The 23,376-nt window shown below is 32.9% G+C and overlaps 3 protein-coding genes across 8 annotated transcripts; 2 read left to right on the top strand and 1 right to left on the bottom strand.

Moving 5' to 3' along the window:
* Positions 1-12,469: 12,469 nt before the first annotated feature.
* Positions 12,470-18,540, top strand: LOC120264624 (CBL-interacting protein kinase 32-like). Of its 6 annotated transcripts, none has more exons than XM_039272451.1 (16): positions 14,248-14,388; positions 14,468-14,530; positions 14,687-14,762; positions 15,256-15,318; positions 15,449-15,520; positions 15,719-15,826; positions 15,920-16,000; positions 16,219-16,272; positions 16,361-16,486; positions 16,568-16,657; positions 17,255-17,377; positions 17,518-17,628; positions 17,712-17,825; positions 17,948-18,004; positions 18,090-18,164; positions 18,437-18,540. In XM_039272451.1, exons 4-16 carry the CDS (start codon positions 15,277-15,279, stop codon positions 18,515-18,517), a joined length of 1,134 nt encoding a protein of 377 aa, XP_039128385.1. In that variant the 5' UTR covers positions 14,248-14,388; positions 14,468-14,530; positions 14,687-14,762; positions 15,256-15,276; the 3' UTR covers positions 18,518-18,540. The 6 variants fall into 6 exon arrangements, with proteins under 6 accessions (XP_039128380.1, XP_039128382.1, XP_039128385.1 ...); XM_039272450.1 differs by having other exon boundaries at positions 14,673-14,762; XM_039272446.1 differs by lacking the exons at positions 14,468-14,530; positions 14,687-14,762 and adding an exon at positions 12,470-12,649 and having other exon boundaries at positions 14,204-14,388.
* A 325-nt stretch (positions 18,541-18,865) lies between these two features.
* LOC120264625 (dihydrofolate reductase-like) lies at positions 18,866-20,458 on the bottom strand. Its single transcript, XM_039272453.1, has 6 exons — positions 20,316-20,458; positions 20,123-20,215; positions 19,923-20,021; positions 19,815-19,856; positions 19,497-19,728; positions 18,866-19,417 (listed from the first exon to the last, which is right to left on the bottom strand). Exons 1-6 carry the CDS (start codon positions 20,412-20,414, stop codon positions 19,281-19,283), a joined length of 702 nt encoding a protein of 233 aa, XP_039128387.1. The 5' UTR covers positions 20,415-20,458; the 3' UTR covers positions 18,866-19,280.
* Positions 20,459-20,469: 11 nt separating this feature from the next.
* On the top strand, positions 20,470-23,376 carry LOC120264626 (protein ALP1-like). Its single transcript, XM_039272454.1, has 4 exons — positions 20,470-20,618; positions 21,001-21,103; positions 22,687-22,796; positions 22,875-23,376. Exons 3-4 carry the CDS (start codon positions 22,694-22,696, stop codon positions 23,333-23,335), a joined length of 564 nt encoding a protein of 187 aa, XP_039128388.1. The 5' UTR covers positions 20,470-20,618; positions 21,001-21,103; positions 22,687-22,693; the 3' UTR covers positions 23,336-23,376.

The raw sequence follows: 23,376 nt of genomic DNA, 5'->3' as shown, positions 1-23,376 counted from the left end.
TTATTAAAAAATTATTAATATTAACAAGCCATCATCTTATTATTTATATAAACAATTAGATTCTTGGCATTAATAGTAATAAACCCCATAATCTATTTTTTTTTTTAAATGTGAAAAAGGCATGAACGTTTAACTATTGCGTTGAAGGATGTCAAACTCTAGATTTTTTATTGAGAAGAGAAATAAACTAACACTCTCTTTGTTGTAGGGATGATTAATCATTTTTTTAAAATTTAATTTAATTAAATGTAAAAATATATATTGATGATCAATGCCTAATGTAACGAAATATAAGGTATGAGGTTATGAAATGAAGGTACAAGTAAATTTTATATAAGCTTGTGTCCATTATTTAATTTTCAGTTCAGAACTTTGTGACTTTTTTCAATCTTTAATGTAATTTTTTTTTATCAAATTGAAGTAACAATATCCATTATTTTTTTAAAAAAAAAAGTTTTGTTAAAATGGTTCTTAAATGAACAACATATATATCTCTTTTTTTTTTTTTTAAATTAAAGTTGAACATTCAACTAAACTGAAGATTTATAATTGAACTTTTTGTATTTCAACCGCTGGTCACTTTGATAGGCAACTTCCTTGCCAAATATATTTTATGTGTTTAATTACAATAACAGAGATCCCATAATTATTGAATATATTTATTTATAAAAAATATGATATAAAGATCGGTAGTTTTTAATTAACCTTTTACTTTGAAACTATAAAATATAGCTATGAAACTCAAGTGGGTAGTCTCTTTGTTTGTAAGATTTATGTTTTTGCCCCCTCATAAAGGGGAGATATAAATTTCAAGTCCATTAAACAAAGTTTAAATATATAAAGTACAACTCACATCACTTGGCCTTAAGAAATTCAAAAACAAATGGCACATGCGTACAAAATATTAGATGAGCAGTGAGTAAACCAGGGAGAAAGAAAACTTCCTTCTAGAATCTAGACTTCTACTTGGATGATGTGTCATTCAATTCTTTTTATCTTTATTTTTTTTATTATTATTTTGGCATCTTTTTTTCTTAGTCACAACTCACCAACATGGTTTTTTAGTTGTCTCTCTCATCCAAAGATTCTTAATCAGTTCACTGCTAACAATTAAGTACATAGAACAATCCCATATTTAAAAATAAACAAATAAATTATTCAAAATATATTATAAGAAAATAGATATAAATATAAGAAATTAGGATGGTAGTCAAAGATGTAAAAAAATAAAAGAGCAAGAGTTACTCAAAACCACTAGGGATGGTTAAATGCACATGGAGTAAAAAATATATGACTGTGCTTTTTGAAAATAATCATCAAAAGAGATTATTTGTTTTTAATTGCTTTATCACTCTTGAATTTTAAGGGATTTTTTATTAGATCTATAATTGGAGAAGAACTCTATTATAACCAATGAAAGAGATGAAAAAAAAGGGTTATAAGTATTTGAGAATTTATCCTTTACAAAATTATTGATATATTTTCCTATGCTGTCAAAATAATAAGATCAAAGATAAAGAAGACATGAATTATAGAAGGGGTCACAAAGACTCTCATCAATCATATTTCTTTTTTTTTTTTATTATTTAATCTATAATGCATGCTTCCACTCATTGTTTAGTCTCTATCATGCTAACTTTTTCTTCATTAAACAAAAATAAAGATTGGGCATATTGTTATGGAGATTTTCAAGGCTAATTAAGCTTGTCTGTCTGAAAACCTAAAGCAAGGTCGGATTTCTTTTTCTGGCCTTTCAGATCATGAGTAGCCTTTCAAAGTTTCAAATGTCTTTAAAAGATCTAGTATGATATGTTGCTCAAATAATTTGAAGGTTTGGTCTCATCCTTGTCTATTTTAAGTATCACATGTGTCCTTCTATGTCCCCTAATTAATCCATCCCATCTGTCTTTCTTTATGAGTTGATGATTTTCAAGTTGAGATTTATGACATTTTTATCTTTTCTTGGTTGTAGCTCATAGGTCAAAAAACATAATCCCAAGAATTTGGTATTCATAATCAAACACAATTTTTACCTTTTTTTTTTTTTCACTTTCTCTCGGCACTAAGGAATGTCTGCATTTAATTGGTGACTTATTTGATGTTTTCTAAGAGGTGAGCCATAGAGTGATCAAGACATGGTTGTTAACAACTGAAAGCTTTACCTATCCCTTGTATCCTTTCTCACTTTTGTCCTGTTTTCATAAGTGTAATGTATTTTAAATTATTTTATGATCAAACCTGATGAGTGACATGTTTTATTTTTTTGGAGCTCGACTCAAAATTTTTTTTTTTTTTATGTATAATTAATCTTTTTTCATAATGTAATTCAAGGCAATTCACATCAGTTTGGCTTCGGGCTATATGTGATTTTAGAGTAGTATTGATTTTTTTATATTGGTTCTCATAGTGCTCTTTCCACCCGTAGATGTAAATCAAATTGACCAAATCATATAAATTTTCATGTCTTCTTTATTTATTTATTTATTTATTTATTGTTTCTATCTATAATTGATTTTACATATACCACAACAGTAAGGATACCTGATTTATACCCATTCTCTTGTTTCATCCCTCCTGTTTTTAAATTGTTTGTTCATCACTATGTACATGTTTAATCTTTCTAATTTTTTTTTCCTATTTATTTGATTATTTAGGGTACAATAATTGCAATTACAGTGAGAGTGAGTTGAAAGCAGCATCATGTGGTACACTCAAACACTTGCTCAAATTAAAATGTTTGGAGACTTTGATCAAATTGGTAGAAAAAACAGATGAGTATCATTCTCATGCATTATCCTTTTAGTATTCTGTCATGGCAGCTCATTCTGACAATGAATAAGAAAGAGACTCTATTGGCTGAGTGAGCCTTTCTTTTCCATTTTTCCTTTTTTCTGCCCTTGTAACAGAGTTATAGACCGTATGGTACGTGCAGATATGTACAACATCACTATTAATCAATGGACCACAAACTCCTCTCCACAAGAACCTTTTGATAGCCTGAAATTCTCCCCCATCAAGTTTTGGAAAATATCCTTTATATATATATATAATAATAAAAGCAGTATTTCCAATGATAGAAATGACTAATTGCTCTTTTGTAAATGTTAAACTATGCAAAATTGTTAACATGTTTTTAGGATTCACATAGCTGCATAGACTTTTTTTTTTTTAAAAAAGAACCACAGGGGCTGTTTAGCTGCATAGACTTTAAAAAACAAGGTTTGAAGGCTGAGTTGCCCCTGCCAAATACAGTCTGGAATTCCTAGAACCCACATATATAGTTACATGTGATTATTGAAAAGGGTGAATTATTCAGAATCTTTCATCATCGGTGGCCTTGCAACTCCGTTTCTGTTGTATTTGTAATTTTGTTGGCTATAGTGCTATCTCATGTGCTGCTTTTGCTATTCTATTCTTGTTTTGTTTTAATCTTTTCCTTTATCCACTCTTTGTGGATTGCTAGTTGTTGTTAGGTTATACTCTCTCTCTATATTTTTTTTTTCGTCGTAGTTTATTGGTTTGCATTTCTTTTAATTAATTATAATTTATTCATTTTCTTTTAAAAAACAATTGTCAAACTACGTTTGTTTAGTGAGTTTATCTTAACAAGTTTAATTTATTTTGAAATAATGATATCATTAGATGTTACACTCAGTTTGTATATAATATAATGAATTATATTATGTTTTATAATAAAATCTAAACACTTAAAATGGCCAAATTTGCATTCGCTTCTTTCTTTTCCATTAGCTTGTCAAGAAACTTCATCAATCAATTTAGACAATCACTAGTACAAATAAATTATAAATGCATATCTAAATCTAAAGACTTTTTGAGGCCACGGAAAAGACACAAATAACTCTGCTTTTTTCTCTTTCCTAGTTGGCAAAGTTTCCCTTTTTATCATGTCCTATTAGCACTAGCTCTTGGTACCAAGTATTTTTGTCCCCATGAATCACAGCCTTAAAAAAGAGTGAGATTTCAGCTATGGTCCTATGGATGAGCTTGCCTTATCAGCATTGAAGACAAATCTAGTCAGTAAAGTAACATGGTGGACCTCCTTTATGTAATTTTTTTATGTGTCACTTTGATGCTTTTTCATTTACAATTAAACTATACATAAAAAAATAAAATAAAAAACAAAAGAAAAGAGAAGATGAAATTTGAGTGTTTCTTAAATTAATAAGCTTCAAACATGATATGACTCTTCTGATTCCCATACTTTTATTTATGATAGATTCATCATAGTTACATGTAACAAAAATATATAAGACACCACACAACTCAACACATGGTCTTCAATGTTTCTATATATAGTAAATTAAAATAAAACAGAGTCTTCCACATGCTTTTTTGATTTATAATTAGTATGGTGACAACCATTTATTTTTGTTTACATGTTCAAATTTGATATATTAAAACTATAGTTCAGATTTGAGCCAAAAGACACAAGTTCAAGCATTGGAAGTTAGATTGAATCTTGAGTTACACATCTGGCAAGGTTGGAATATTCGGAGGGAATGTGTGGCAAGACAAGAGGAGCTCTTATTTGACCTGCATCTTTGGAGTGATTTATACACTCACCTTGGATTAGACTAATGATTTTTTTCATAATTAAATATATATATATATATATATATAGATAGATAGAGAGAGAGAGAGAGAGAGAGAGAGAGAGAGGATTAAAGACTTGCACTGCAGAGATTAAAAGATGTTTCTGATCTTTGATGCCCATTATTCTAGTGATGTGTTGGGTAGGGGTTATTTTTCATATATTTTTTAACTCTGTAATTTAAAATTAATTAAAAATATTTTTAATCATTTATAGTTCAAGATTCAAGGAGATTTAAGTTAGACTGTTAGAGAATTTTACATCGACTATCAAATGTAATTTTGTATATATTTTCTAATGAGGACGAGAGCTCCGAGGACTTAATTAAAAATCTTAAATATTTTATATTAATAGTGGGGTTGTCGAAAAATGATCTTTTAAGATAGTCGTTTCCTAATATTTGTTTTGTTTCATCATTTTTTTTCTTTATCACTGGATGGTCAACTGAGCATTTTTTATGGTTTTATATAACTCCAACCTTGTTTGAACTCTATTACTTATTAGTCTATATATATGTATGATTTTTTTAATATGTTTTTGATAATTTATTCTTTCTTCTAAAAAAAATTTACGGATGAAATATTCTAATTGCAAATATGTTATATTGAAAAAAATTTCAGTAGGTCACTTACAGTTAACAAAAATAGAGTAATGGGCAAGACATTCCTTTTTATAGATTTTATTAAAGAAAAAAGTTGTATTTAATTGATGTCTACAATTTCTTAATAAAATCCAAAAGTAAAGATTTTTTTTAGCAATTGTTATCTTTACTTAATTCATTCGAACCTCCACGTTGACATTCACGTCGGCCAGATATTTAAATTATAAAAGTTTTGCAAGTACATAGTTTAACTTAATAAAGTTAAAATTTTCAAATCTAAAGACAACTTAAGAGGAAAATGCATGGTTTAAGAAAATTGTTTCTATATATGTGTTTATTTCTTGTCATAAAAGTTCTCAAATTCTTATTGCAAAATTTGGCCAAACCACATCATGAATACTTTGGCAATCTTAATCCATTCATAAATAGCTTTTTGGAACTCGCATTGATGAAAACAACCTAGATTGAAATGTGACTAGAGATTTCAGTATATGCCATGTTTATGGTAAAAAAAAATCATTTTGCCATAAAAAATAATAATTGATTTACAAGTCAATTTCTCACATAAATTTAATTTGATGTATTGTAATTTTTTGATTTATAATATTAAACCCTTAATAATTTTTAAGATTGTACAAATTTAGAACAGTATGGTGTAACTTTTGTTATATAATCTATATTTACGGGTCTAATTGTGTCTTTCTAGTTCCTCCATTTTAATTTATATCTTTTAAATCCTTCTATTATTTTAATTAGAAAATTTTAGTTCAAACACAAATGCTCATTAATTCTGCCATCTGCGGTCTATATAATATTTTTTTTAATATTGATATGATAATAATTATGATTAAATGGCTTTTTTATTAAAATTTTATTAAAAAATAATAAAAAACAAATCAAATAGGTGTGATTCCGTGGATTGTCCTCGTATGCACTCGATTGTGCATTTTTAGTCCTTCTACTTTGATTTTTCATCTTAAAGAGGAAGTGGTGGTCATCCATAGTCGGATGCATGTGAGGTTCTCACACTGACATAATTGTTATCATGTCAATACAAAAAATAAAATTAAAGAGACTAAAACAAATAATATCTTATAATTACACTTATTATCATTTTTTAGAATATTTAAGATATAAAATAATCAAATCATTATAATTGTTGTGTTAGTAGACTCCTGGGCATATTCTGAAGTGGACTTCGCCAAGGTGTTTGGTACTCTGGATTGGGATTTCCTTTTAGACTTTTAAAAGGCACGGAGTTTAGGGATTCGTTGGCTTGGGTGGATTAAGGATATTTTTAACACGTCGAAAGCAACCATTCTGATTAATGGTGTGCCAAATGGTTATGTTCGCTATCATAGGGGCTTGAGACAGGGTGACCAGCTATCGCCGTTGCTTTTTGTCTTGGTTATTGATGTACTGAGCGAGATGTTCTCTCATGCGTTGCGCTCTCACATCTTGATTGGGGTTCCTTAGGGTGAATTTGATAGCTGCTGCAATCTTCATTATGTGAATGACCTGCTGGTGGTGATTATGGGAGGTGGGTGGGGGTTGGGGATTGAGGACTTAAGGATCATTAAGTTAATCGTTTATGTCTTTGAAGGATTGTCGGGTTTGGAAACTAATTTTGCCAAAACTTGTCTGTTCTCATCCAATATGGGTGTTTAGCCAGGTGTTGCCGTTGCCGTTACGTTGAACTATTCAATTGGCTTACTGCCAGTTACATACCCTGGGATCCCTATCGCGAGAAGGAGGCCCAGGCGACATGATTGGGAGAATTTTGTGGCTAAAGTAAGAAAGCGTCTTTCTACTTGGACATCGTAGCACCTTTCGACTGGTGGGCGCTCACATTGGTTAATTCAGTGCTGACTGTTCTTCCAACTTATTGGATGTCAATTTTTAGACTTCCGAACTGGGTTATCAAAGCCATTGACTGTATTATGAGAGATTTCCTTTGGTCAAGTCTGGACATTGATAAGCCAAGTTGCCGGCTCATTTGCTGGAAGAATCTTTGCAAGGCGCGAGACCAGGGAGGATGGGGAATTCTGGATCTCAAATTTTTCACTAGTGCGTTACTAGGGAAGTGGTGGTGGAAATTTGTCGTTTATACAAGCTGGTGTGGTGCAAATGTGATTCGTTTCAATTATAAGGATAATAACTAGAACTTATTCCAATATCAGCGGGGAGAATCTTCTTTCTTCTGGAAAGGAGTGCATAGTGGGCTGCCTGCCTTAAGGAGTTGTATTCTGCAAGTAATCAACGAGGGTTTCGAGTCTCTTTTCTGGTTTGATAGGTGGGTTGCTAGTCGGGTGCTTGCCAATCTATGGCTTGAGGAATTTTGTCAATCTCTTGAGCCTTACAGATCTGTTCGGGATCTTGCTCACCTCTTATTTGTCGAGCCCTTTGTGGGCTCTTCTGAGGCGGGGATTATCTTTTCCAGACTGATCACGTCAAGTGAAGCGAATAAGGACATGAAATGGAGTTTATTAGTTAATGGCAGGTTCTCTGTCAAGTCCTACAATTTCCTAAATGATGGCGGTACTTTTTGCTTAGTGGCTAAATTTTTTTGGAAAGGTCCTTGCTCGAGCAAAATCAACATTCTCAATTGGCTAGTTTGGAATGACAAGGTGCTCTCTCTCAAAAATCTCACTAGAAGGAGATGTAATCAGCTTCCGACTTCTACTTATGATGTGCCACGAGGGGATTGAATCTATTGACCATCTTTTTATTCATTGCACAGTTGCATAACAAGTGTGGGGTTTTTTTTTTGTTAGATTACTGCATCTGCTTGGGCTTCCTTCTTCGATGAGGCTAACTTGGAGTGCCTGAAGGTCTGTTGTACGGTCCTCCAAACGGGATTTAGGTGACGCTGTCCTCATAGCTTTTGTGTGGATTATTTGGCTTAGTTAGAAATGATTGCATTTTCAATGATATTTATCTGCATGTGCATACTATTATTATGAAGATTGAATTTTTATTGTTATTTTGGTTCTCGGTAGCTCCTAATGGTGCAAGAGTGAAGTTGCATTCTATCAGGCATAGCTTGGAGTTCCTTGGACCTCGTGCTGAGGTGGCTCATATGGTACCAACGAGCGAGGAGAAGTAGACCATGTCCACAGGCTAGCTGTTTTCTGTTTTGTGGCTTGAGGAGGCCATTGCCCCTCTTTTTTGTCTTTTTGGGGTATGGGTTACTGTTCCACAGATAGTGGATGGTTGGGTGGAGTTTGTAATTTCTCGTCCAAAGATCGGCTTATTGTTTTTTTTTTCTTTAATACATGTGGTTTATACAATTTTTTTTTTAAAAAAAAATTAATGATGTGTTAATATTGAAAAATACCATATAATATATGGCAGCAATCACATAGGTTAGTAAGAATTAGGGAACGTTTTTATTTTAAATTAAGATTTCTCAATTAAAATGACAGGGTAATTTAAAAGGCATAAATAGGGTACATAGAGAGAAAAAAATTTCAGCACATGCAGGCATTATATCGAACATTAAAATGTACCTTTCTCTATGCCTCATTAAAAGAAACTGGACCGCATTTTTGAACCAAATAATGAGTACTATGTGAACTATACTCACTTGGTAGGTTCATGTGTCAGACTCATTTGGATATACAAATTATTATATATGATTTTTTTTTATAAATATTATATACAATATTGAATCCAGAAACTACCAAACTTTAATGAAGTTTTTTTTTGGCACAATTCATGGCACCAATGCTTTTCACAAAAAAAAAAACAAAAAGCTTTTCCCCAGCTTTGTCAGGCTTCATTTTAGTTTTTGTTGTTGTTGTTTTTTTTAACGTATTTTTATCTGGGTAGCTCATAAGTTAATTATTTGTGAATGAGTTCTTTTAAAATTTTTTTTTACTAATAGACAATAAATAATTTTTATTTAAAAAATTATTAAAAAATACATAAATATAGAAATGTATTAGTTATGGTGGTTTATAAATCAAAGTTATTTTAAAAACAAAAATATAATCATCAAAATAAACTATATTACTTTAACTTTTATTATCAAACATAGATTGCATCTGTTATCAATAATATCATTTCAATGATTTTGCTGATTTGGCTAATAAAACCTGCTGAACTAGTGTTTTAGAATTTTTTTTTCACCTGCCTTTGTAAACATCAGTAACAATTATATATATATATATATATATAAAAGAGATAAATCACATTTGATTAAAATAAAGATAGAGTTTAAAAAACCAAAGGTGGGTAAACACAAAAGATAGAATTCACTGGATGTGAGGACACAATATACAAACGACTAGAATATCAAAAATACTAATTTAGATGAAGAGCAAATGTAAAACTAATTTAGATGAGGAATATGAGTAGGACATGTGAGAGGATTTTAAAAATAAAAAGACATTAATATAATAAACATCACTTGTAATACAACTAATGAGAGTTTATCTTTTGTAATTTTATTAATTAATGAATAATTATTTTATTTTATTTGAAAAGATGTCTAATTAATGAAATAATGTCTCATTAGTAAAGTGGTGTGTCTATTTAATGAAGTGGTATCTCATTAATGAAATAATGTGTCTTTTTATTGAAATGGTATAATGAAGTGATATGTCTTTTTAAATGACACTTATTATTGAAGTGGTGCATCTCTTTACCAAACACTACTTTATTCCTATAAAAATAATCTCCTACCATCATTCAAGGAGATTGAATGACAAACAAACTCCTCACAAGTTCATTTACTTTGTTCTTTGAGTGCACAAAAGATAGAAGCAAACTTTTACTTTGTAAAAGCCATTGTTGTCTTTGCTTGAGTTTGGAAGTGCAAACCATACTCAAGGGTCTTCATTGTATCCTAAAGGAAATTCGCCATTCAATCCATTTTGCATCTAAGGTTTGAAATTAGGTGGAGGCGAATTAAGCCCAAAGGAAAGTGTTTCCCACGCCTTGAAGACTTGTGCACTACGGGGCTGTTTGGTTGCAAGGCTTGGATTGAGAATGGATTAGGAATGGGCTCAATGCTTTGTTTGGTTGGCAGGCTTGGGAATGTGGGAGGAATCTATGAGGAATGAGATGAGGGGAGAGGGTTGATTGGCATTCACCCCAATTGGTTGAGGAATGCCCAATCCGGATGGTGAAATGTCCATTTTACCCTTGACTTTAAAACTTTATCTATATATATAGGAAAAATGTTGAGAACATTGTAAACAAATAATAATGATAACATATTACAAATAAATTAATATTATAAAAATACAACAATAACAATAAATTAAATTAATTCTAAAATAATAAAAATAAAATGATAACATTGTAACAAAACAACAATATTAATAATGAAGATTGATTGTAAAAATTAATTATAAAAATAATTATGACAATAATGACACCATATTACAAATAAAATTATATTATTGGTCAATGTATTTATTTATTTAATATTTACTCTATAAGGGCATAAAAGACATTTTGCACATATTTTTTCTATTTACTTTTCTCATTCCCAATGAATTACTCTCCCATACCCTCCAACCAAACACAGTTTTCCTTCCATTCCTAATCCATTCCCCATTATTCTCATTCCTATCTCATTCCTCCTCAACTCCATTCCTTGCAAACAAACAACCCCTACTTTCTTTCTAATCTCTTACTCTTAATTCCTCAAAGAACCATCCCCACCAACAGGACAACCACTCTATCAGCTAGAAGCAGGTCTTTCATGCTAGCTCAGATTTGTAATTGTCTCTCCCGGATCCTTCTTGCCTACTTGTTTTTTTTTAATATTTATTTTAGGTTATTTATTTTCGGCTGATATCTCATCTAATGTCTTTAGTGTTTTATTACTTCACTTTTAATAGATTTGCAGTTAATGTTTAGGTTTTTTTTTCCTCTTGTAAATTGTACTTTAGTCCAGTTATGAGTGTTGTTTTCATTTATTTTGTTTTATAATTTTTTTCTTAACAAATGTATTTATCCAACAATACATTAAAAAAAAAATTACTAACACCTAAAGAATGATCGTCATTTGCTTTTTCAGATTCTTTTATTGGTGTCTATTATGTGTTGTTTTAGTTTTTAATTGTTGTGTCTAGTTCAGTATTTTTAGTGTTTTGTTTGTCAATTTTTTTAGTGAATTTGTTTTTGTTGTGTGGCATTTATTTATTTTCTTGTAGACCTCTAAGTTTATGTTTAATTTTTTAATCTATGTGATTAATATATATAAATTTTTTTTAAAAAACCAATTTGTAAAACGTGTAAAATCACGAACATGTCAAGTGCAAAAAAAAAACCACCAAAGGAACAAACCCAGAATTAGTAGTCACCACATAAATTAGGGACGTCAGACGGTCCAAAAACCCGGACCGGGACCGGGTTAAAGCAGTTTTTTTATTATCGAACCGAACCCGGACTAAAATAACGAGAAACGCGGACCGGTCCCCAACTGCTTTTGGACCGGTCCGGTCTGGTTTGGACCGTTTTTGGACCAATTTGGTCCAATCCGGTTCGATCCCTGGTTTTTATGAATTAAAAATTAAATTAATAGAGTGGCCATTTAATATATAGAGTTAAAAAGCAAACAATCGAACTTCATTAGCGATAGAAAAATTTACATATATATATATATATATATAGAGAGAGAGTTTAAGGTAAAAATAACTAAACTGGGCAAACCGGTCTGGAACCGGTTTCAAAATCGGACCGGACTGGTTAATAATGAAACTGGTTGGAACCGGACCGGCGGTTCAAAAAAAACCGGTCCGGTCCAGTTTACGGTTTAACCGATTTTTTTGAACAACCCTAACATAAATGCAAATAAAATTCATTAATTACATATATTTAATATTTAGTAGGAGCAATTAAGGAATGAGAACAAATGCAAACAACCTTTGAAGGGCCATGCCATTAAACTTAACTGGTACAAGTTGAAGTAAAAAGGAAAAAAAAAGAAAATGGTTGGTAGCATGTCATGAGTCACAGAAAAAATATAAATGCTAAACAAGGAAAAAATCCCAATCATGGGGGCACAGACCATGTAGATGGCAAAGGGCTGGGTCTACAGACCATGTGGATAGTTGTAGGCTTTCAGGGCTATATCCCAAACAGTACATTTTGTGTACAAACTAGATCTCAGTAAAAGTTTTATTAGGAGGTGGGTTGTTAGACCTTTCTTTGTCCTTATGTTTGATGGAGGGCACCACCTTGGTGTTGTTGTCTGTGGTGATTTGGTGTTCTCTCTTCTTTTCTCTCTCCTTATCACATAGTTGAGAAAGTGCTATATAGACACACCATTTTCCTCTCTGATCCTATCTCCTTCTCCTCCTCCTCCTCCTTCTTCTTCTTCATTCAAGACTTTGTTGTTTGTCTTTTTCTTCTTCATTCAAGACTTTGTTGTTTGGTTTAGAGTTATATCTGGATTTCTGAGCTCTTCATATCTTGTTGAGGTGAGTTTGGTATTTCTTTTGCTCTCTCATGTTTTCATTCTGGTTGGTATTTGCTTCCAAGATTTCCATTTCTTGGTTTTCTTGTTTAGGGATAACATTGCAGTTTTGGATGTGCTGTGTTTATGATATTTACTTGGTTCATTAAGACATTGAGGATTTCATTGTTGTTCTGCTGTTTTTGGTGTTTTGAGTTTCGCCTTTAAAATCTTTCTGCTCTTCAAAAATATCTTTCTTTTTTTCTTCTTTTTCAATCTCTTATGTTGTGATTGCCAGATGAAATTGGAACCTTTTGGTTCTTTGTTTGATTTGAATAATTCAATTATTATGGATGACATTTTGGTTTTGGTTTAACTCCTTGTTGCTGATGCTTTTTCTTTAAGTTTTGACATAATAATGCTAATTAAATATTTATTTTGTGGGTCCTTTGTGATGGAATGAAAAATAGCATCTTTCTTCTTTGGATTCAAATATTGTGTCTGTCTTTTGATGGTCTGCTGCTTTTTGCTGACTCTTTTTAACTCTGAAAGCGGCTTTTTATTCTCTTTTGACTGTTTAAGGATCAAGAGGAAACTTGGCACATTTGACATGCTGAACTTATTATATCAAGATCTGTCATTGTTTTTTTTTTTTTATTGATTTCTGAACAGTGCCACATATTTTGATCTCCATTGATTTGGATAAACACAAGAGGAAATTTTTTTTATTTTTTTATTTGAAAAGAGAGCCACAACGTAGCTACACAAGAGGAATTATTAATTAATTGCATTTGAGGGGTTATAAAATGCTTGAAACCTCAGCTTGCCACTTCCGCTGTTTATTTCGGCTGATAAATTCTTGATAGTTGTGTCGACAATTTTGAGTGTACGAAGCTTGTAAACACGGTTAGTGACATGGCTTTTGTGGTTTCAGTGTTTTTTTTTTGGGTAATGGGATGATATTTCTTTGGTATTGAAAGGTAATTAAATCTCATTGTTTACTACCATAAACAGGGAGGGATCTTTGTTGGATACCATTTAATCATTTGTAACTTTGGAGGAATTTGCAGAATTTGCTGCAACTGTTTGTTTGAGATTTTAATTCTGAGTTTATCTTATATCATTATTGCTTGTTATTTGGGTTGCTTGGTTTTTCATTCAAGTTCTTCATCTGACTTATCAGACTTGTGTTCATTCTACTTTATTTTGAAAGTCTGTAACTTCAGATGAATGGATTGCACTATTTGCTCTTCTCAATGAATCTAAATCAATCTTCAAGTTTTTGTAGGCGGTTAAAAAGTTTAATTTGGTTCCTTTTTGGTAAAAGAAAATTGTCTTTTACATTGCTAAAGCTTGTTTTTGCTCTAGTGTGTTAACAGACAGGGTGAAGATAGAATAGATTAAGTACAATTCATGCTGATATCTTTTTGGTTTCCCAATATCATACACTTTTAAGTATGCTTATATTTGCAGTACCTACCTGTTGATTCAACGCAATAGGGAGTATTTCAATGAATTTTTTTTTTTAAATGAAATATCTTTATTTCTACTCTGCTCTGATAGACCTTGGTTGTTCCAGATTTGAATCAAAAGATGAGTTCACAGAAAGTGAAGCGTCGGGTGGGAAAATATGAGCTTGGTAAAACTATCGGTGAAGGAACATTTGCAAAAGTGAGGTTTGCAAGGAACTCCGAGACGGGGGATGCCGTTGCCATCAAGATCCTTGACAAGGAGAAGATTCTGAAGCACAAGCTGGTGGAACAGGTCTATTTCAATTTATCGTATCAATTTTTATCCCTAACTTCGTTGTCCCTTTGATGATGTTTTTCAATGTCTTTCATAGGGAAGTGCATATCTGGTCCTGTCAATAACTAGAAGTTGAATTTGTTTAAAATATACGTCATTAGTAAGTTCCTTTCAAAGTTAAATTTGTTTAAAATATGTGTCATTAGCAAGTTTCTTTCAAAGCTGAGGTGCGATTTGTTTAAAATATGTGTCATTCGTAAGTTTCTTTCAAAGCTGAGGTGCGATCATCGCATTCTTATTAGTAAATGAATCAAAGCTGTGTCAGGGAGCACCTCTGCTGTCCAACTGCTGCACTTGATTCAGCTGGCTTGCTTCCAAGATGCTCCAATCTGGTTTGTTTCGCACTTGCTAAATCAGCTAGAAATTTATGCATCATAATGAGAGGTTCTTACGTATATTACCCACCTTTTTTTATTTTAAGTGGCTATATATTCCCTGAGGCAACAACAAAAAGCAATTTAACTATAAAATGGTATTAGACATTTTAAGTGCACCAGAATTGTCACTTATAACTTCAGTTGTCTCTATGTAGATTTATGCTCAGTTTATGACTTCCTCTTGTTTGTTTCATCTTTTTATATGGTTTGGTACTCACTGTCTTTATGTGTCATACTTGATTTGATTTTAATTATTGAGTGTTTTTAGAGAAGTATTGCATGAAGCCACCATTTTATAGGCTAGTAAATTAACTCTGATGAAGTGCAAGTACATTAATAATATGATTGGGTTGTCAATTGTCATAGCATTCCTTGCTCAGTTAATCTTTAACTAATTTACTCTTAAAAGTTGCACTATGCTAAGATCTATAATTACATTGTTGTCCAGATTAAGCGGGAAATCAGCACTATGAAGTTGATAAAGCATCCTAATGTTGTTCAGCTGTATGAGGTAGGGCTGGCAGGCTTCATTTAGTTTCAATTATTTTGCACAAACAGAACCCTTTGAACTCTCATATTACCTCATCTTTTTTAATGCATATTTGATAGATATGATTCAAACGCTTCTTCTCTATGTTCAGGTTATGGGAAGCAAGACAAAGATCTTCATTGTTCTGGAATTTGTTACCGGAGGCGAGTTATTTGACAAAATCGTAAGTTGTGAGCCTTATTATGTTGTCTTATAATCTTTTCTATGTTGGAGTAGGCAATGTACAAGAATACAAAATAGAAAGTTGCAGATTTGTGTTTGTAATTTGTAACATGACTGAGAATTATATATATACATATATATATTCAAAATTTCATATTTTCTGACCTTTGTGTTGACTGATGAAAATTTTGTTGTGAAGGTTAACCATGGCCGAATGAGGGAGGATGAAGCGCGCCGGTATTTCCACCAGTTGATTAATGCTGTTGATTATTGTCATAGTAGGGGTGTTTACCACCGAGACTTGAAGGTAAATTGCTTTTAGTGTTACTTTCTAATAATGAAGTTTTGAATTTTAAAGTTTTAACATGACATGAGTGTCAAATTCTGCATTTGATGACAGCCAGAAAATCTTCTACTTGATGCATATGGCAATTTAAAGATTTCTGATTTCGGATTAAGTGCGCTCTCTCAGCAAGTCAGGGTAACAACACATCCCTCACTGCTTTATTTATGCACAAAGTATAGGTGTATCTCATTGCATCCATCTTGGCTTAGTTATTAAATAGTTTTTCTATTTGCCTAGCTTATTATTTCTTCTCTAATGCTATTGATGTTGAATACTTGAATGTAATTGAAATATTCCATTTACTTTATTGATTCTCTTCTAAAGTGACAACTTTAACATGATGCCCATTCCAGGATGATGGCTTGCTTCATACTACTTGTGGAACTCCAAATTATGTTGCTCCTGAGGTGCTTGATTATTCTTATGTTCCTTGTTGAAAATATATTTTTATAAATTTGTAAACTTAAATCATTCAAACAAATATTTTCATGGTAGGTCCTTGATGATAGAGGATATGATGGAGCACTGGCAGACTTGTGGTCCTGTGGTGTTATCTTGTTTGTATTGCTTGCAGGCTACTTGCCTTTTGATGAATCCAATCTCATGAATCTTTACAGAAAGGTGAAAGTTGTACCCAATTCGGATGGCTTTTTTGTCTCTATTCCTTCTTATCATTAATTAAATGCCACATTTTACATGCAGATTTCTGTTGCTGAATTTACATATCCATCTTGGCTATCTTTCGGTGCAATGAGATTGCTTACAAGAATTCTCGATCCCAACCCCATGACGGTATGCACTCGTATTACCATCCAAAGATCTCAATGTGTATTATATACTTTATATGATGTTTGTTAGATTTATTTTTAAACATGGGATGCTTTCCAATCAAAAGGTAATGAGCTGGCATTTGTCCGCACAGCCTACGTACAAGTAGGATGGATTGTCAGACATCAATGAACTTTAAATATTGATCGATATGTGGATCAATAAAGCTCTGCATATCATATGTATTCAAGTGAATCCAATGGTACTCCTATTTTGTACAGATGGAACACATTTATGATATTGAACTTGCTCACGGGAATATTGGCCAAAGTAAAATCAATGAACTCTCATGACTGTATCAAGCATGTTTTGTGTATTTAATTTTTAAAGTTTTTTATACTTAGCGGCTATCACTAATTGTTAACACTATTTAACAATTAGGAGTGGGAATTTCACGGAATCTTTATTCTTCATTTTACGCCGTAGTTTGGTGATTCTAAAATTTGCTAGTTTGATGCTTTTTAACCTTTGCTTCATTAACTTCGTCCAAATTGATTGTTTGTTGTCTTTATTTCAGTGTTTTTTAATGTCTTAACTGTTTTTTTCAATGATGGATTGCAGCGAATAACAATCTCTGAAATATTGGAAGATGAATGGTTTAAAAAAGGCTACAAGCCACCTGTATTTGAAGAGAAATATGAGGGAAATTTTAACGATGTAGAGGCGGCTTTCAAGGACTCTGAAGTGAGTCAAACAGAATTTTAGCATTCAAAGTTTTAGTAGAAGTTTCAGTGTGATATATATACTTCTTTGAAGCATATGATACTGTTTATATCCAGATATATAAAGAGTGTTACAATTACGGATATTTGATAATGTGCCAGGAAGCTTGTGTCACAGAGAAAACGGAAGAGCAACCTGCTGCGATGAATGCCTTTCAATTAATATCTATGTCAAAGGGTCTCAATCTTGGAAATTTGTTCGATGTAGAGCAGGTTTGAATGCCTGATATGTTATTACAAAAACATTTTGTCTGATGGTGTTTGTGACCCTTGCATACTTTTCTCTTCTTTTATAGGAATTCAAAAGGGAGACAAGATTTACATCAAAGTGTCCAGCTAAAGAAATCATTACCAAGATTGAAGCGGCAGCGAAACCTCTTGGCTTTGACATTCAAAAAAAGAATTACAAGGTTTTCTGCCTGTTTTTTACTATTTATTATAATATGTACATAATGTCATATCTCAGGTTGAACATTGTAGATTTTATGCACAAATTGTTTACTCAAGACACCCGTTTTTCGTATTTTGGCAGATGAAACTAGAACATGTTAAAGCCGGGAGGAAGGGAAATCTCAATATCGCTACAGAGGTTAGATTGAAACTTTGATTTGCATTAACTATTGACTTGGTGGTAAGTTCTTTATTGTAATATTTGGTTCTTGTTAAACATCCAGATTTTTCAAGTGGCTCCTTCTCTTCATATGGTTGAAGTGCGAAAAGCTAAAGGTGACACATTGGAGTTCCACAAGGTATACTGCCTTTAATCTTAATAGCAAGAAAGAACCAACTTATTTATTGCATGAATAACTTCAGTTACAAACACAGTTATATAATTCTACTTGTTTATTGCTGAAGACACTCCAAATTAACAAAATAAACGCATCGACATCATTATAATATTCATCAGCATGCAACTTTGTTCTATTATTAACAACTGCATTGCATTGAATCACTGCAAAGAAAGAAATTTTTTCGTATGAGCAGTTATATTTTAATTCGTTTGAAATTCATCTGTTTGTAGTTTTACAAGAAGCTTTCATCAAGTCTCAAGGATGTTGTTTGGAAATCAGATTCAGATATGCAAGAGCAAGCTCCAAAGTAATTCACTACAAAGATATTACCTCAGCTTCCTTGTCCTCTATCGGTAACTCCCATTCCTGGGAGGATTTTGTGGAGTATATCATGTCATATTTTCATTCTTTTAGTCTAGTTTCTGTTGTAAATGTTAGGCTGAAACATTTCTTTCATTGCTTTCCGCTCGTCTGATGGAAAGTGTGCTAAAAAGCCTTAGTGAGTGTGTTGTACTTGTGTACAGAATTTGCTTTATGTAATATGTAAATCCTTAAGTATAATGAAGTATATTTTCTTTTTGGGTAAATTATTCACTCAATTATTCGGTTGATGACATTGGGTTGATGTGACCGTCCATATCACCAAGGTTTTACCATGTTGGTGATATGTCACTCATTGGCATTCCAACGGCTAACAATGCCATGCGAAAGTGTTAGAGAAAAAAATGATGTCTCTATAGCCATGCCGCGTTGACATGATGAGAAAAGAGGTGGCATGTATCATTATGTTACGAGCACTAGTGATTTAATTGAAGGCAATTGAAATTTTTTATAATTCGATAATCGAAACATAAATACCCAAATAATTGGGTAACTTTCTACATATTTCACCCTTTTTCTTTTTTCCTTCGAGTTTTAGCTTTGTTGACACTAAATTCAAAACTGAAGTTGAGGAATTTTAATGAAAAACCACAGATGCAGAGTGTAGAACACTAATCTGAGAAGTCCTTCTCCATAACCTCCTCCGGCGAGGCGCTTATTCAAGACTCAAATTTTCCGATCATTCTTGTTATCTCAAGCTTCAACAACACCACTCTGGTTTTCATCAGAGGCATCATTTGCCATCTTTGGATCTTTATCTTCAACCAACTTCTTTTCATCAAGAAGAACCATCTTGGTCCATTCTCTGAATATCTCAGTTGTGTTTTCATCTGCCAAATTTAAAGCCAGAGTTTAACATAAACTAATTCATGAAATGCTATACATGAGCAATGAATGAACAAGAAATACCCAGTCTAGGGACAGTGTGGCCATGAGGGAGCCTAATGATCAGTGGATTGTGAAAGGCACTGGCCAAGTCCTCTGAAGGAACTTTAAGCCAGTCCTTGGCTCCTATAAAGTGCACAGATCTCACTTTGATGGGGTCTTTGTAAGCAATTTCATAGATGCTTGGATCTTTGAACTTGCTCCCTGAGATTGAAACAAAAAACTTGAAGGGTGGATGGTCTTGCAATATCTTTCCCTGAGAAATAAAACCAAAACCTTAATGACTTTGAGTATATTAAAACTACATAGACAAATTAAGTTCATTTTTCTTAAGCATGTTACCTGAGCTTGGTAGCCGAGTAACAAGGCAGATAGTTTTGCACCCTGAAACAAAGAATAAGTACCATTCAGTATATGTCTTTCATTCAAAGTCTATAAACAAGAGAGTACCTGAGAGAAGCCAAGGAGTCCATCAAAGGGGCCATGTTCAGTGATGTAATCACACAAGAAGGAAACAGACTCATCCAAATTGGTGTACTCATTAAATTCCTGCACACACACACACACACACAGGATGTGATCAAAGATGGGAATCAAAACCAAAATACCTTGCCACATGACACTTGTTTATAAATAAAAAAATTAAAAACCTTGACGAACTGAAACCACTCAAAATATGGTGGTGGAAAGATGCCCTCTATGTCTGACTTTCCAGTAGCAGGGTGCTTACCATCTGGGAAGAACTGCAGATAATTGACACCATTAGCATGATAGATTGAAAGATAGGGATAAATCTACAGAGAGAGAGAGAGAGAGAGAGAGAGAGAGAAGAAGAAGAAGAACCATAGAGAAATGTTGTAAGATAGAGGGATCCCATTTGCTGATCTGTTTCTGGAGAAAGCGTCCGCTGGTTCGGAAGCCATGAAGACACAGCAGCTTCATCTTCAGGAGATGTGTTCAGCAGTTCTTGGTACCAAGATTTCAAATTTGATGCCTGGAAAGAGCTCTGGCCTACAGAGCTAGAAGACTTCAAATTTGAATTACCAAGAGATGAGAGAAAGAAGCTGCAATACAAATATCTGTCCGCAGTAGTTGTTACCTACCACTTTCAATTCTCCCAACTGTCAGGAGTGTGTCTCATCATAGGTAAGGGGTAAAAACAATCCAATGAAACCATGACTGTAACTGCCCGTTTGGATGTAAGTAATCATCCCCCTCTAGAGGGGGATGTTTACTAATCCCAATGGATACCCATGTTTGGGTATCCATTGGGCTGGCTTGATTACCTTTGAGAGGGGCTAAGAAGTCACTTGGGGAAGGTAATACTCATTACCCCCAATATTGGGGGTAATGGTCATTCCTAGCACCTTAAAAGTCCATATTGCCCCTTATTAATATTTTTCAGATCTTTTCTTTCTCCTTTCCTCTCCATCCAACAAACCCTTTCTCCTCCTCCCATCTAAAGAATTTCACCAGCTGAGAATTTGTGATTGACAAAGGAATGCGTTAATCTTGGAGGTCTGCACAGATCAACCATTATTGATCATCATCAACAAAGGAGCGCGTGGATTTGTGAGGTCTAAACCTTCAGCAACTTCAATCGTTTTCTCTACAGGGCTGCAAACATCAAGGTAATACTTGCATCATGATCCTTGTGTATCTTCCTGCATATCTACTGAGCATGGCACCAAACATTTGACTGATGTTCTACTGATGGTGTGTGTGTGACGTCTGAACCTTCAACAATTCCTACATTTGACTGATGGTAGGAATTGTTTTACTGCATTTTGATGCTTTGTTTGCATAATGGAAGACTTGAGCTAGTAAATGCCCATCCATATAAATGACCAGGAACTTTCATTTTTCTTTTTGAACTCCAACAAAAGTCAAGATCAGCAAAGCAAATAAAATGTCACATTGCTTTTTTTTATCAACTTTAAAGCAATTATGGACCAAATTTGAAGTGGGTGGGAAGATTTATTTTTGGTCTATATATTTTTTTATTTGCTCCACTGAACTCAATATTTAAATAATATTAATACTATATTTATGAAATTCATTGAAAATGCATGTCTCTGTCACTTTGGTGAAATTGTATTAATATTTATATTACTTCAAGCCAAATTTTCAAGTTGAAGAATGCTTGCAGGAATGATTTTCATGATTAATTGTTACCTTTTTTTTTACAAAAATCTTTCTCCATAATTTATTGTTTCTGAAGTACTCTAGTTCTTTTGGATTGCAAACAATGTTTTGCCAACAACAAAGCAATGTTTTTATTAAATTAATGTTTTTTACAGTATTCTGACTTTTTTGGAGAACATGTCCATGATGTATTCAATAAAACAACAGAACATAACAACATAGGCATAGAACTTGTCAGGCATTTATTGTTTGTTCATATATTAATTAATAAAGCATAAAATAACAACATATGCATAATAATTTGTAGACATTATTGTATGAGATGCTTATACAATCCATGTGTAATTCATTTTCCAGAAATGGATGAGATTGAGGAGCTCCGGCTATATTTTGCTATCTATATGTGCTACTTTTATGTTTTGAACATCATGATTGCTACTTGTGCAAACGTGGAAAGCAACAATAGAGGTAGAATGATTCAATGCGAGATTGAGTCATCATCAAGTAGACGTCGTAAACAATATGATTACTTGAACAGGGTGGTTTACGAAAGCGACATTAAGTGCATTGACAAACTGCGCATGGATCGTCAATGTTTTCATAAATTATGTCGATTGCTAACCACCAACGGTGGGTTACGGGGCACGAAAAATGTATTAGTTGAGGAGATGGTTGCAATGTTTCTAAACATTATAGCACATCATGTAAAAAATAGAATAATTAAATTTGACTTCTTGCGATCTGCCAAAACAGTTAGTCGACATTTCCATGTCTGCTTTTAAAAATCAATTATTCTATGCCATGGTGTTCTACTTAAGAAGCCTGAACCTCTCAATGAAAATTCAAATGATCATAGGTGGAAGTGGTTCAAGGTAACAACATTCGTCTATTTTTGTTATTTCATTTTATTATTAGTGGACATAGTGTAAGTGATAACTTTTTTTTTAACCTAGAATTGCCTTGGAGCATTGGATGGTACACATATCCGAGTGAATGTGCCTAGAGTTGATCGACCACGATATAGAACAAGGAAATCTGAAATAACCACTAATGTACTCGGTGTTTGCAGTCACGACATGCAATTTATATATGTCTTGTCTGGATGGGAGGGTTCTGCACATGATGGCCGAGTTCTTAGGGACGCTATTACGAAACCTAATGGACTAAAGGTCCCAAATGGTATACAAAATTTCTATAAGTTTATTAAATTAATCTCACAAAAAAATATTATGTAATACAAATATATTTTCTTATTAGGTTTCTATTATTTGGTCGATTCGGGATATGCAAATTGCCCAGGATTTCTTGCACCTTTTCGAGGTCAACGATATCATTTGAGTTCTTGGAGTGATGGCCATCAACCAGTAACTCCAGAAGAATTTTTTAATATGAAACATGCCAGTGCTAGAAATGTAATCGAGAGGACTTTTGGCCTCTTAAAAATTAGGTGGAAAATTCTAGCTAGTCCAAGCTTTTACAGCATAGCCACCCAACGGCGTATTATCAATGTGTGTTGCTTGCTACATAATTTCATTAGAAAGGAGATGATTGAAGACCCTGCAGAAGATGAAGTGGGCACTCTATCTTTGGAAGAAAACATAGAAGATGAAATTGGTAATATCACAACCGTTGAACCAACAAATGAGTGGACTGAATTAAGGAATCAAATGGCTGTGGACATGTTCAACACTTGGCGATCAAGCCAAGTGATTCATTAGCTATTTATGTACTTTGAATGCTTTAATGCAAAACTTTTTCC

This window comes from Dioscorea cayenensis, chromosome 7 (assembly GCF_009730915.1).
Source record: "Dioscorea cayenensis subsp. rotundata cultivar TDr96_F1 chromosome 7, TDr96_F1_v2_PseudoChromosome.rev07_lg8_w22 25.fasta, whole genome shotgun sequence".
NCBI classification, from domain to species: domain Eukaryota; kingdom Viridiplantae; phylum Streptophyta; class Magnoliopsida; order Dioscoreales; family Dioscoreaceae; genus Dioscorea; species Dioscorea cayenensis.
Note: the sequence above shows the minus strand (reverse complement) of the source record. Positions and strands in the feature narration are given on the sequence as shown.

What these genes read in the sequence shown, in the direction of transcription:
- LOC120264624 (XM_039272446.1), top strand. Translation starts at nt 14,218, where the DNA reads ATGAGTTCACAGAAAGTGAAGCGTCGGGTGGGAAAATATGAGCTTGGT. An exon ending in TTTACCACCGAGACTTGAAG is followed by an intron (nt 15,827 to 15,919) that starts GTAAATTGCTTT and finishes ATTTGATGACAG; the next exon opens with CCAGAAAATCTTCTACTTGA. An exon ending in TCGATCCCAACCCCATGACG is followed by an intron (nt 16,658 to 17,254) that starts GTATGCACTCGT and finishes GATGGATTGCAG; the next exon opens with CGAATAACAATCTCTGAAAT.
- LOC120264625 (XM_039272453.1), bottom strand. Translation starts at nt 20,414, where the DNA reads ATGAAGCTGCTGTGTCTTCATGGCTTCCGAACCAGCGGACGCTTTCTC. An exon ending in TCTTACAACATTTCTCTATG is followed by an intron (nt 20,216 to 20,315) that starts GTTCTTCTTCTT and finishes AATTATCTGCAG; the next exon opens with TTCTTCCCAGATGGTAAGCA. An exon ending in CCACACTGTCCCTAGACTGG is followed by an intron (nt 19,418 to 19,496) that starts GTATTTCTTGTT and finishes TAAATTTGGCAG; the next exon opens with ATGAAAACACAACTGAGATA.
- LOC120264626 (XM_039272454.1), top strand. Translation starts at nt 22,694, where the DNA reads ATGCAATTTATATATGTCTTGTCTGGATGGGAGGGTTCTGCACATGAT. An exon ending in TGGACTAAAGGTCCCAAATG is followed by an intron (nt 22,797 to 22,874) that starts GTATACAAAATT and finishes TTTTCTTATTAG; the next exon opens with GTTTCTATTATTTGGTCGAT.